General features: G+C 49.4%; 1 protein-coding gene across 2 annotated transcripts in view; it reads right to left on the bottom strand.

Annotated features, from left to right (window-relative positions):
* The window catches only part of PMP22 (peripheral myelin protein 22), a 32,223-nt gene extending 22,872 nt beyond the window's left edge, over nucleotides 1-9,351 (bottom strand). Inside the window, exons 1-3 of one of the 2 annotated variants that reach the window (XM_033090668.1) lie at nucleotides 9,179-9,351; nucleotides 4,811-4,922; nucleotides 3,425-3,521 (exon numbers count right to left, since the gene is read on the bottom strand). In XM_033090668.1, coding sequence (XP_032946559.1) covers nucleotides 3,425-3,521; nucleotides 4,811-4,888 — 175 coding nt within the window. In that variant the 5' untranslated portion in view covers nucleotides 4,889-4,922; nucleotides 9,179-9,351. Of the gene's footprint in view, nucleotides 1-3,424; nucleotides 3,522-4,810; nucleotides 4,923-6,575; nucleotides 6,733-9,178 lie in introns of those variants that run through there. The other variant, XM_033090667.1, reaches the window with a different exon arrangement.
* Between the last annotated feature and the right edge of the window lie 3,243 nt (nucleotides 9,352-12,594).

Below are 12,594 nucleotides of genomic sequence, written 5' to 3'. Positions count from 1 at the left end.
ATGAGGATGAGGGCCAAACCCAACAGATGGCAAAGAAATACTCGAGGAAGTCCGACAATTTCATGAAACTTTCATACCTCTCTTGGGATTGCCTACTTTCAGCCCTCTGTGAAAAGAAAAATAACTATTGTATTTAAGCCACTGTCATTTGAACATATTCTGTTGTATGCAGTGAATCCTAATCCTAATGGGAAGACTACCGGCTGGTCTCCCGTGTTCCCTGCATTGCTTTCCCCTTGCTTTAGGTCATGTCATCTCCTTGATAGGGACTATGTTCCTTCTTGCCTATATTTACTTAAATCCTGCCCATCCTTTGAAGGATGGATGAAATTCCACCTCCCACATGAGACTTCCCTTCCACTTCCTCCCTTGAACTGCCTGCCCCCACTCCTTGGGCATCAGGCCTACGCTGCCCTCACATTGATCATCCCTCTTCACTTATCTCCTCACTCCTCAAAGAGCATCAGGATCAAAGGCAAGGTCCGTATTTTCCAGGTCCTTGTATTCCCTGGGCCCAAGAGGCATTCAATACAAGGTCACAATAAATATGCCCCTAGTATGCCTCTTTCACCTCTACCTGCAGCCAAGATCAAGAAGGAGTCAGAAAGTATGTCAATAAATTCTGAAAATGGGAAGGCAAGCAGAGTTGAAGGCAGTTTGTAAGAAATCTAAAATTACTTCTAATATCAAAAGGCAGTTTGGGAGAAAAATCTAATATGCCTCCTTCAAACTATATAACAGATGCTGGACTGCCATACAGTTAACCTGGCAAAGGGCACCATTCATATAAAAAATAAAGTGAATGGCAATCCCCAGAGATGTGTAGTGTCACGGCCCCACACACACAAAAATGAGCCCCCTTCAGTAAAATAACAAGTTGTGTTAACTAACGTATTTTCATATAACACCCTTGCAATATATTCTGCATAAATTAAAATCAATAACAAATTACTTCTGATTACTCAAATAAAATGTATGTTTCAAACATTCTAAGAGCAAATTCAGACCAAAGTAAATAGTTTGCAACTGACATATTTCATTTGTAAAGGCAGTTTTTTTTTTAATTATATACTTTTTTCACCTTATTGTCTGCCACAGAAAATGTTAAACCCACTTGCAAAGGCAACGAAGACCCAGAGGGTTCACCCCCATCAGAGTCAAAGTTTGTAACACATCCTGACCCATCAGGAAGATGTCAGCAGAGACGACGACACTGGAGAAGCTGAAACGGAAACTTCTAACTTAGTTTATGAACCCGAGACCAAATTAGTCCAGCTTGTTTAAGGGCATGTCCAAATTTCCTCAAAATGCCCTTGTCATGAGAGCTGAGAAGACAGCTGTGGAAGAGAACGCACACTCTAGGGTTCCCACAGAAAACAACCATGACTTAAAAAAAAAAAAAAATCATCATAAATAAACCCTAGAAGATGAGTTTGGCACAGAAAGAGCCAGTTAAGAGATAAGCTTCCTGATTGAAATAACACTTATGCCTGAAAGAGATCTGCTTCTTGCGTGGAATAACAGCTATTCATAACTGGGGAAGTTGCAGAACGCAAGTCAATACAGACCATGAGGAAAATAGTATTGCTTTCCTTCCTGCAGACAGTTTGAGCACAGTTTAGATAGCCGTTCCTCTGCTGCCTATTTCTGTTGAAACCCAGCTGGATTTCAGTATGTCTGCCAAAACTGCCCCCTTCCGGGCCGAAAGAGTCCAAGATTCCATGCCAACCCCGCATGGCCAGACACCACTTGGGAACCGTGCCTGTGGACACTGCCTGGCCTCAGGGAAAGCCAGCCTTTCAGGCTTAGTCACCACTTGTGACCATCAGGTGTCAGTGCTAAGTGAGGAGACTCCCATCCTGAGTTTTCAGGGCATTTCAGCAGACCCTGAAGGGGGAGACACTGGACGCAGTGGCTTTGGGGACAAGCAATGCTGTCTCACATTCTCAGGTACTCATGAGTGCTTCATTTACTTGGTTGACAACTCACTATGCAAACTCACCACGCAACCTCTAGAAGCTTTTAATTCAATATCCTTCATACACTCAGACAAAAGATTAAGGACTGCTTGCTTCAGTAAGGACTGGGCCTTGCTTTTCTCCCCCCAAGAAAAGTGGAAACATAAAACAGGGCTTTCTACTCCTCACCTGTCCTCCACATATAAACTACCAAATGACTATTCTAGCAGTTTCTCTTTACCCTGAGGTTTGAGATATTTTGTTTGTAATGTTTCAGTAGCAGTGTGAGTGAGAGCTATCGGGTGCGGAGCCCATAGGAGGCAAAGCCCAGCAAAGAAACCGGATTGAGCAAAGCCAGAAGTAAGGGCCACTTCACTGCCTGCCTTGCTGAGCTGGAGCTAAACTAGTTTCTTTCATCGGGTGCAGCATCTTCAACAGAAACATTGGTCTTATGAGTAGCTGCCGCCACATTGAAAGCTGTACTTTATTGGTCTTTTAAACCCAGGATGGCAGCAAAACGCTGTCATTCTACACCTACTTCCCTCTCCAGGCTGGACACATCCTTTGGAACATGGGACTGTGCCGAGGCAGGCTCACTGTGTCCTCAATACCAAGCGCTGTGGCCCCTTCCAGGGTCCCGTTGCCACGAAACACCACCCAGCCACCAAAAAGAATGCATCCTATTGACCTTGGCCTCTCCACATCTAGACACAAGGCGCCCTGCTGGGCACACGCCTTCCCCTCTGAGAACTTGAGGCATCTAGCGGGTGCTTCTGCTGTCAAATGTTCCCTTAATCGGAATCCAAGTGAGCCTGGTTTCCAATCCCTTTCAAGCAAACATGCTGAGGGCATAGGGAGAAACACAATCTTCGGATTGAGAGACTCTCTCAGGCTCAGCGGAGGGCTTTGCACATAGCTTCGAGTCCCCATCTCACACAAAGAAAGCCTCAAAGGTTTTGATGCCAATGGCATTACTGAGACCCAAGATCTGGAAAGGCAGTCTTGTAACTGGGGGACCAAAAGCTGGCCCAACAACTATCCTTGGGACGGCCTCAGAGTCATTGCAACAGAAAGAGGCAGGACATTTCTGGAGAGAGACAGCCACCAAACCAAAGACACCGGTTGGACTGAAGTTCCAATGGGGTCTACCCAAGGTTTTGGCATTATGCTACCTTTATTGCTTGTGTCCACATTTCTTTCCTGACGAGAAGCATTGCGCTAAGTGACAAGGGGGAACTCAAGGGCATTTCTCTAGGTAGAGAGAATGTGCAATGATACCCAAGATCTTAGCCAGTGAAACTACTGTTCCACTCCTTTCTTCTTAATTCATAGCCCTGTCACATTCCACCCCACCCCAGTAAAAACTTTCAAGCTCATGTCTTCTAAGAATAAGTGCTTCCAGGTCTGGACTGAAGAACGCGTTACAGATACATGACAAGCTTGCGGAGCAAAAAAGCCAGTCTCACCGTTTGTTGATGATGAGAAACAGTGACGGACGTTGCCTGCGGAAATGCTACAGTTCTGCCAGAGGTCGGTCGCATGTCCATGGCCCTCGAGCCATTGCTAGAAAGAACCAGACATCCTAAATCAGGTGAGGTAGTGAGGAGTGAGGGAAAGGAGGGAGAGAAGACCAAGGGAAGGTGAAGAGCAGCCTCTCAACCTGTCCACCTGGCGTGCCCCTGCCCTGCCCAGTGTTGCCCAGCCAGAGGCCACAGTGATGCTGGAGAAAGGAGAGAGGGAGTGGTCTGGCTCACACATCGTGTTGAGGGGAAGGCCAGGGTTTTGCAATTGAAAAGCACTTTGTAAATGGAAAAGTACCACATGTACATGTTACTCTGTACAGAGGTGTGTACTATAGTAGAAGGAGCCATGGACTCAACCCAGGACACCTGCATTCAAGCCATCTCTCCTCCCTGGATCTCCTGGGTGTCATTCCCCAAGCCACCACCTCTCTAAGCCTTTTTCTTTACGTACTAGAAATCCTATTAATCTGACAAGATTATCAGGCCCATTAAAATGTTATAAAATGCTTTTATAAAGAATAAGCATTTATCATTTATAAATCCTGAACATAATTATTTCTTGCACTGATATAATGATTTCTCAATCTTTGAAACAGACGCGAATATCATGCCTGGGACTTGCCTTATATTAAGAAGTTAAAGCCACAGTCACCTAACTGCCTGAGTCTGAGCTCATCTTCATAGACCAAAAAAAAAAAAAAAGGTCCAAAATCTAATCTACTTGATGCTTGAGTATAACTCAAGTTATCCTGATGGCCTTGCCTGTTCATTTGGTGGAAACTTTACTAAGAAGGTGCTGGGTCCACTTCATAAAGCAGACCTGGGACTGTGAACTCTGCTGAAAAAGCCAATTTTAACTTTCCAATCTCAACTCCTAAAGTGTGTTTTGTGAACTAAGCTGCCCACTTGATGTACGACATTTAGAAAAAAGCAAATCTTCACAAATAACTCTCTTCCTTTCTCAACAAACTCACCTCAAGAAAAAAAAATACTAACCAATTTTATCAAATGAAGGTCTGGGGGGCCCTGGAACTTCCCTGAAGTTACTGGGCTTAAAGAGAGGCCTGTGCAGCTAAACTAGTCCAGCGATTGCTTCCTTCCTACTCCTGAATCTGCTGTGGTTTTCTCAAAACTGAAAAGGGGCAGATTGCCAGGAACTGCAAAACGCTCTGGGACGTCTGAGACTTCTCGTCTGCAAATAACCATGCAGTCGTGAACTACTGTAGAGGGGGCACAGATGGAATCGCCGCCCGGAAGCCACACCACCACCACCACGACCACCCCAGCACTGGCTGCCCCGCCTGCCCCCGCTGACCGCCGGGCACTCACACTGACGATCGTAGAGACGAACAGCAGCACCAGCACTGCGACGTGGAGGACAATGATACCCAGCAAAAGGAGGAGCATTCTGGCGGCAAGTTCTGCTCAGCGGAGTTTCTGCCTGCCAGGAGAGAGAGCGGAAACTGAACGTGAGGCGGGATCTACTGGCGGGAGCGAGCAAGGGCGAGAGAAGCGCGGAGGAAGGATCCCTGCGCTCACGGAATGCTTGGGACTGGAGCCGCGCCCGCCTGCTCGGCCGGGGTGGGGGCGCTCCACGCCCGGCGGCTGGCCGAGAGGGGGCAGCAGCCGACCGTAGGATCCCCACCCAGCAATCAGCCGGGCCCGCCAGCGACAGAACATCTTTGCTTTTGGAACAAAACAAGTGGTAAGTCACCCCAGTAGTAGGAGAGGTTTTTCCAGAGTGACGAGCAGAGGCCACAGCCCGCCTCCACCCACCCCGGGAGCCTCCCAAGACAGCCCAGCTTGGGGAAGGGGGCGGAAGGGGGAGAGCGCAAGTTCCCTTATGGAGTGGAGGTACGGGCGAGGGGATAGGCGCCCAGATTTCTGAGAGAGGCCTGGGGACATCAGGAGCAGGCTGTGAAGGAGAGCGCGCGGCTGGGAGCTGGTTTCCCAGATCCCCGCGCGCTCCGCATTCCGTTAGTCTCCAAGTTTCCACCCAGTTCTGCCAGCACCGGGGAGCCGTCCTACACCCAGCTCAGCCTGCCAGAGACACTGGTGGCTCCGGAGAGAGGCACAGAGCCAGGGGACTGTAGGGAGGAAAGAATGGCCCGAGAGAGTTTACGAGGACCCTGCTCTTCCCGCCCACTGTGCGCTGTACCAGGCAGCCACTGCGGGCGGGGCCTCCACTCCCGGGCCAGCCCCTCGTAAGTTCTCCCGGGGAGCCCTACGGCTCCCCAAGCCGCGGAGTCGGGACACTATCCCGTCCAGCCCCCGCGCGGCAGGGCACAGGCCCAGGAACCTGGATGGAGGGGAGCAGATGTCCTGTGGGAATTAGAGCGGCGGGTAAAGGGTTGGGTCCCAGGAGAATTGCATCCGGCCAGAGCAGGCGGGACATCTTCTATTCGCAGTTGTGCGGTCCTCGACCCTCATTTTACAGGCCTTGAGGAACTGAAGACCAGGTTGTCCTGTTAGGGGATATGTAAAGCTGTGAGACCAGCTGCGGCTTTGGGGACCATTTCAGGACGGAGTCTTGGGCCAGGGAGACGTTTCATAACTGGGTTTTTGAAAGTACCCAATCCGAGGCCCCGCCGTATCCCTCCATAAGCAACATATTCAGAGAAACCCAGGAATGTACAGGAAGAAATAAGCACGGTTTTCTGGTGTCTCCCAGAAGATTTCAATAAATCCAGTGGCTCCTAGTGCCGGAGAGGGGCAAAAGGAGGATGATCGGGCATATCGCTCGAAAGTAGGGAACCTCGGAGGTCCAGTACCCCGGGATGTCCACCTCAGGGACTGCTGTGCCAATGAGTCCCCGAGCAGACGTCTCTCCAGCGAGGCAAAAACTGCTCCGCCCCTCCCCATATCCCGACCCCATATCTCTTATGGTAGGTATACAGGCCAAGGGCACTCTACGTTATATCCCTCCAAGCCCCGCAGGTACCGAACCATGGTCTGTCTGTCCGCGCCCGGTACAGAAGGCTCGGGGACCGGGCCATCCCCAAGCCCGTGCCTGCTCCGCGCTTTCTGGCACCATCAATAGAAGATGCCCACATTTCACCTCCATCTCCTCTACTTTCCCTACCAAAGTACTTACAGCCCAAAGGGATAGCTGTCCCCGACCCTCAGAATGGCCTCAGACACAAACTCGGTGCGTTCACTTGGCTGCTGGCGTCCCCAAAGACAGCTGCGCTGCGGTGCTGCGGGTGCCAAGCGAGGGGGCAGAGGGAGGCTCTCGGCGTTCCCCTTTAACGGGAACAACGCCCTGTCTGCGTCGCTGCTATAGGGTGTGTCCCCGGGTCAGCGTGTGCAGGAGGGCGGGACTCAGGGAGGAGAGAGGGCAAAGGCGGGGGGCGGGGGTGGAGGACAGGAGACAGTTACTCGGCCTAAAATGCGCCTCAGGAGAAAGTCGATCACTGCAAAACCGCTGCGACTTTTACTCTAAACTGGGAGGCACCTGAGCTTTTTCACCTAAACTTCCCCTGACTCAACCGAGTTCACGGAGACCAAGCGTTGAACAATAAACTGGCCCCTGCGCCCCCTCAGCCCATGTGGGAAAAGCCACCCAGAGGTGGCCCCGCGGGAGCCCAGCGCTGGGCTTCGGGGGACGCACCCAAGCGAACTGACGCCACGGCGACCGAGGCTCTGGATTCCTTTCCTGCGGGTGGGATGGGGAGGGAGGCGGGGAACTGTCACTTCAGCGCTGGAAGATGTCTCTTTCCTCTAGTGTCCTGGCGCACCTGGCCTGTCCTGGCGTCTTAACTGGGCACATCTGCACGCACTAGCAGTGTCTGCACCCATACCGTGTTGCCGTGTGTTGGGTTCCTAGGATGCCCTGCTTGTGTGAGAATTAGGGGGTGGACACAGACTAACTATACGACAGCGTATAGTCAACTAACTATAAGACAGCGTGTCCAGGGGTCCAGCTCCTCCTAGCCTGACCAAAACCAGACCACAGGCGGGTATGCTCCAGGCGAAGTTTGCCTGGCTTGGCTCCCAGCCTCGGCTGGTGTCCCTGGCCACGAGGTGGGGAGTTGGCCATTTGAGGTGTAGGAAAAGCAGCCAAGGAAATCAGCTGATTCATAGCTGCCTGAACGTGGTCCGCCCAGAGTCTCTGGGAGAGAGGCTAGCCCTTCCTGGGCGTGGTGCAGAAGATGCTCCCGCAGGCCAGCCTAGGTGCATGAATAGGAAGTTGGAATGTGGATGTTAAACGTCGTTGCCTGTGACAATACAGTTCATAAGTTCACACACACACACACACACACACACCCCTACCTGCTAGTGTTCTGTGTCATAAAACCTCATCACTCTAAATGATTCAAATCGTTCCACACTATTTTACTATTTGCAAATTGCTGCTTATTGTAGCAAATTGTATATTCTTATCTTTAAGTGAAAATAAGTTATTTGAAAACTTCTTCAAAGAACGATCTTTTAAAAATTGCAATGTTATCAGATTAAAAAGAAGAATCCTTGTAAAAATTTTTATTCGATGCGCATTATATGGCAGGCACTTTAGCAGGGCTTTACATGTAGTCTGTGAGAGGTGGTATGGTCCGGCGGTTAGGCACTGTAGCTCTGGGCTCAGGCAGAGCTAATTACCCTGCTTACTCAGGGTTTAGGAATTTGGGCAATTAGCTGAAGTTTGCTGAGCTTCGGTTTTCTCTCTGCAAACAGAACTAATAATGCCTATTTTAAAGGGTGTGAACTAGTGAGCATAGTGTCTAGAATATAATAAGGGACCAGTGCCCAGTAAATTGTCACCATTCTTATTGTGAGATCACATTTAACCTTCACAAGACAAGCCTGACTGCCCCTGAACTCAAATAGCTTATAATTCCCATAGGTTGAAAGCACATACACAAGTAGAATGACTAACTAAAGAAATGAAAGTGTCTTCTCTCCTCTCTGGATCATTTTATAGGTCAGGTTTGCCCTAGGAATTATTGCTTTTCTTTGTGCCATTCAGACTTTTATTTAACCAATATTTATGTGGTCACTATGTACCCAGTACTATGCTAAGCACTTTACAAATATTAGCATATTTAACTCAGGATTTTCTTTCTCTTCCTTTTTTTTTTTCCCAAGTAAAGTTTTAAATGGAGTATTCACACCTAGAAAAGTGCACACATTGTAAGGCACAGATCATTTCTCCCTTTCTTTTGAAACTCATCAATAATGAGGTCACAACCACACCATGGGCTGAGGGATGTGTGACCCCACCTGTGCTTCACTGTCTCGCTATCTCCTGCCTGCTGGGTTCCCAGTGATGCAGGACGAAATGCTGCTCAGGGCAGTTCTGCCAAGCTCAGCCGCAGCCAGCGCTGGCCAGGCTTCCTCTACAGGTGGAAGCTTCTCTCTAACCTGCTTACCAATGTGAGGTCACCTGCCAGCTATGTGCGCAGAGCTGGTTCCCACCAGGTAAAGGCCATCGGGACCCTCTGATCCCTTCAAATCTGAATGTATTGGGCTTCCTAGACCCTCTCACATGGTCTTTCTCGCCACCCTAGCCAGAGTTTACATCCAGCTCTTAAGCAAGGATTTTAAAAATTCCCTGACTCTCTAGTCAATTCCAACACAAACGCACTATCTGCACTGCAGTGCTTTCATTTGCGGTTTGCAGGGGGTGGGGGAATTGGACAACACACTATAAAGCATACGCACACACCACCCAGAGGCACAGTTTGCAATAAAACTCACCAGGTCAAACAGTGTAACCCCTTCCTCCACGCAGCTTTCTCTGCAGTCAAATACGAGGGATGCAAAGGCAAGGCCCTCCCCACAGGGCAGCAGAGAGGCCAGCAGCCTGCAGACCAAGCTCTGGTGCTTCTAACCAAGCTCCCCAAGATGCTCCTGATGGTGTTCCCTGTCACTGAAAGCCACACCAGGCGTCCTTCCAGTTTATTCAGGGGCTGGTCCAATGCTGGGATATGTCATGGTGGCCTGAGAACATCTCAGCCTCTACTATTTAAAGAGACAGTGCACAGCTTTGTGTACTTTCCAGAACACAGTGATCCCAAGAGGCCCTGCAGGGCATGGAGAACATGAAATCAACAAGGAAAGGAGCTTTGGGGATGCCTGAAACCTGTGATGCCAAGGCTATTCACTGGAAGTGCCAGCCTACGTAATAGCAAAGGGGTGTCCTGGGTTCTCGGTGCCCTCTCCTCACTTTCCAGTGAATTCTGCAAAGATGAAATACACTACGTGAAGGGTCTGTGTCCACAGTGTTACCTGTACAGATAGCTTTCACTTTTAATCAACAACATCATTTTAAGGAGTTCAAATATTGCACACATCATCTCTCTAGCATCACCCCAGGGAACCAAACGTCTCAAAGTCCCCCAATGAGGCCCACTTTAACACCAGCTGGAAAAGGGCCTCTGCTGTCTTTCTTGTCTGTCTAGACCCCACTCCCTGCATCACGCTGGCAGCATATTAGGATGAAACTTGGGAAAATGGATTCTTCCGGCTCTGTTTTTCATGTGCCCTTAATTGAGTCATTATTAAATGTTGACCTTTATGAGGTAATTCAATTCAAGTAAAAACACCTCTATTGAAAACTTTCTAACCTGTCAGGCAGGATAGCCTGGAAGAGCAATTGAAGAGTTATGGAGAGGTAGACAAATGAAGGCATGGTATTCTTCAGGCTCTTGGCAGCCTATACTCACCCCTTAAAGCTCAAAAAGAGTCCTTCATCTTCTAGCAAATTTTCCTGGGTGGAAAATCCAAGACAAGGGGATTTGATTTCATTGAATGAGTTTCCTGAAATTCTGGCAATTTCCCCACCTCTCATGTCAGGGGTCCTCAATCTGGAGTGCCCTGTAGTTTGGGGAAGTGTCCTTGGCCACAGACACTTTATGTTTTGTTGGGCTCCGCAGTCAGCAGGGTGGGAAGGGTGGTCCAAATGACCCTCTCCCCTGTTCTGCACCCAGCCAGCCTTTCTAGTACCAGTGAAACAAGCTAGGCTTTATCCCTTTGAGTAAGTTATTTTTATTTTTCCCAACAGTGGTTTTCAGTCCTGACTGCTTGTTGGAATCACCTCGGAGCTTTGCAAATGGCCTGTCCTAGGCCTGCGCCACAGGCAGCTGCCATGCTGGTGTGGGATAGGGCTCAGGTGTGGGTAATTTTTCTCATTCCCCAGGATGGTCCAGTGTCCAGCCAGATTGTCATGTGTTGTCACATGGTTCCTGGTTTCCCTCCAGCTGCCTACTGCGGTGGAGCCTAAACCGAGGTGAAGCCCAGCATATGGGCTGCAGTATCCTACAAGTTATGGTTCACAGTCCTGCCAGGTGGGGGAGGAGGGGGGTGTACATGGTATGTGGAGAGGTGGGGAGGAAGGAAGGAGTCTCCCTCTATCTTCTTCTGACATGGAGGGGGACCTGTGAGTATGATTTTGGGGCCTCCCCAGACGGCCATCTTCCTGGGTGCTCACCATGATCAAACTCTGAAGGCTGCTGTCCCTCAGGCCAAGACTAAGCCTGGGGATTTCTGAGATCATTTCTGCTCAGAGGAAGAAAGGTGGGACGGATGGGGTGGGGTAGGGGCATGGATTTTGCTCCTGGCTAGATAGGGCCAATGTGATCAGCTCTTCATCCTTCCATGAGCTTGACTTTACAGGACCTAATCTCTTGGCCTTGTGTCTCCGATCCACATCCCCCCTGCCCCCATCTCCTGCAACCAAGCCCTGGACAACCTGCTGGCTTTGGCTGTGGTGTGTTTGACACACTCCTTGAGGCTTCAAGACACCAGAGCTGGTTTCTACTGCACTCCACTGGCTCCATCTACCAGGTCACAACACATTTGTCTCCACCCACCCAGGCCAGGCTCTCTGCCTCCCCACAGTCAACCGAGGAAATGCCTTTCTGGTCCCTTGTCTCCCCCCTTCTAGAGGTCCTCTAATCAGCAAAATGGGACTCCCATTCCAGGCATCTGTGCTGAGCAATGAATGTATCTGTCCTCAGGGTCATGGAGAATATCCCACTGGGCCACGTGCCATAATAACGAATAGACTATTAACCAAATCACACTTATTATTATTGTTATTATTTCCCCCATCTTACAGACAGGGAAAATGAGAATTAGGCAGACTTCCTGAGGAAACCCAGTTAAGTCACATCAGACCGGCTGATTCCCACACCTGGCTCTTTCTGCCTCACCATGCTACCTCAGCTCATTTGCAACAAATCAATCGTAAGTCATTGATAAAAATGATAACAATAATAGCTTACAGTTACTTGGTGCTTACTATGTGCTAGTTGCCATCCTGAACTTTTTGTATGAATCAAATCATTTCATCCTTACAACAACCTTATGAAATAGGCACCCCAACACGCTTTTTTGTATGAGGCGAAACTGAGGCACAGCAAGACATCGAGTGACTTTCTCAAGATGCTCCACAAACGAATGATAGAGGCCAGATTCAAACCAGGCAGTCTGGCTGCAGACCCTGAACTCCCTACGGAGCATGTGTTGTTTTGCCTCCTACTGTGCCCCTAGTTGTGTCTGGCAGTCATAGCACACCCATACCTTCTCCATGCTGCTTCAGCAGACACTGTACAATCTAATTTCCTTGTTCACCAAAGATCCTGACACATTATACCTAGTCACAGATTTGCGTTTCTTTTTCCATTAATGAACCCAGAAAATGTCCTAAAACCTCCCCTCATTGCACCAGCCCTGTGAGACCCCCTTTTAAATGTCCTGCCTTATCCCACCTGATGAGGCCACTCGTTTGGGCAGCACTGGTGCAAGGTGGATCCTTTACAGAGCTGACGGTTTCATTTCATAAGGCTGTCACCATTGTCCCTGGGGAGTGGAATCCAAGCAGACTCTGGAAGTGGGAGGCAGCCCTTTTTTCTGCACTGACAACTACTGAAATGCTGTTTCATGTAGTGTCTTAGTCGAAAGGGAAACATGACCATTTTCCATGTTGAGAAACTGAGGCTTGGAGTATTTACAATGTTCCCTCCAAGGACTAGCGAGCACATGCCAGGGCTGGGACCTATAACCGGTTCCTCTGTTCTCCAAACCCGTGATTTTTCCCTTATGCGGACTCCCTACATCGAAAACAGAGGTGAGTCTCAACTGGGCATTTATCCAGTTGATGAAGTTGTCGT

This window comes from Rhinolophus ferrumequinum, chromosome 21, assembly GCF_004115265.2.
Source record: "Rhinolophus ferrumequinum isolate MPI-CBG mRhiFer1 chromosome 21, mRhiFer1_v1.p, whole genome shotgun sequence".
Classification (NCBI taxonomy): domain Eukaryota; kingdom Metazoa; phylum Chordata; class Mammalia; order Chiroptera; family Rhinolophidae; genus Rhinolophus; species Rhinolophus ferrumequinum.
Note: the sequence above shows the minus strand (reverse complement) of the source record. Positions and strands in the feature narration are given on the sequence as shown.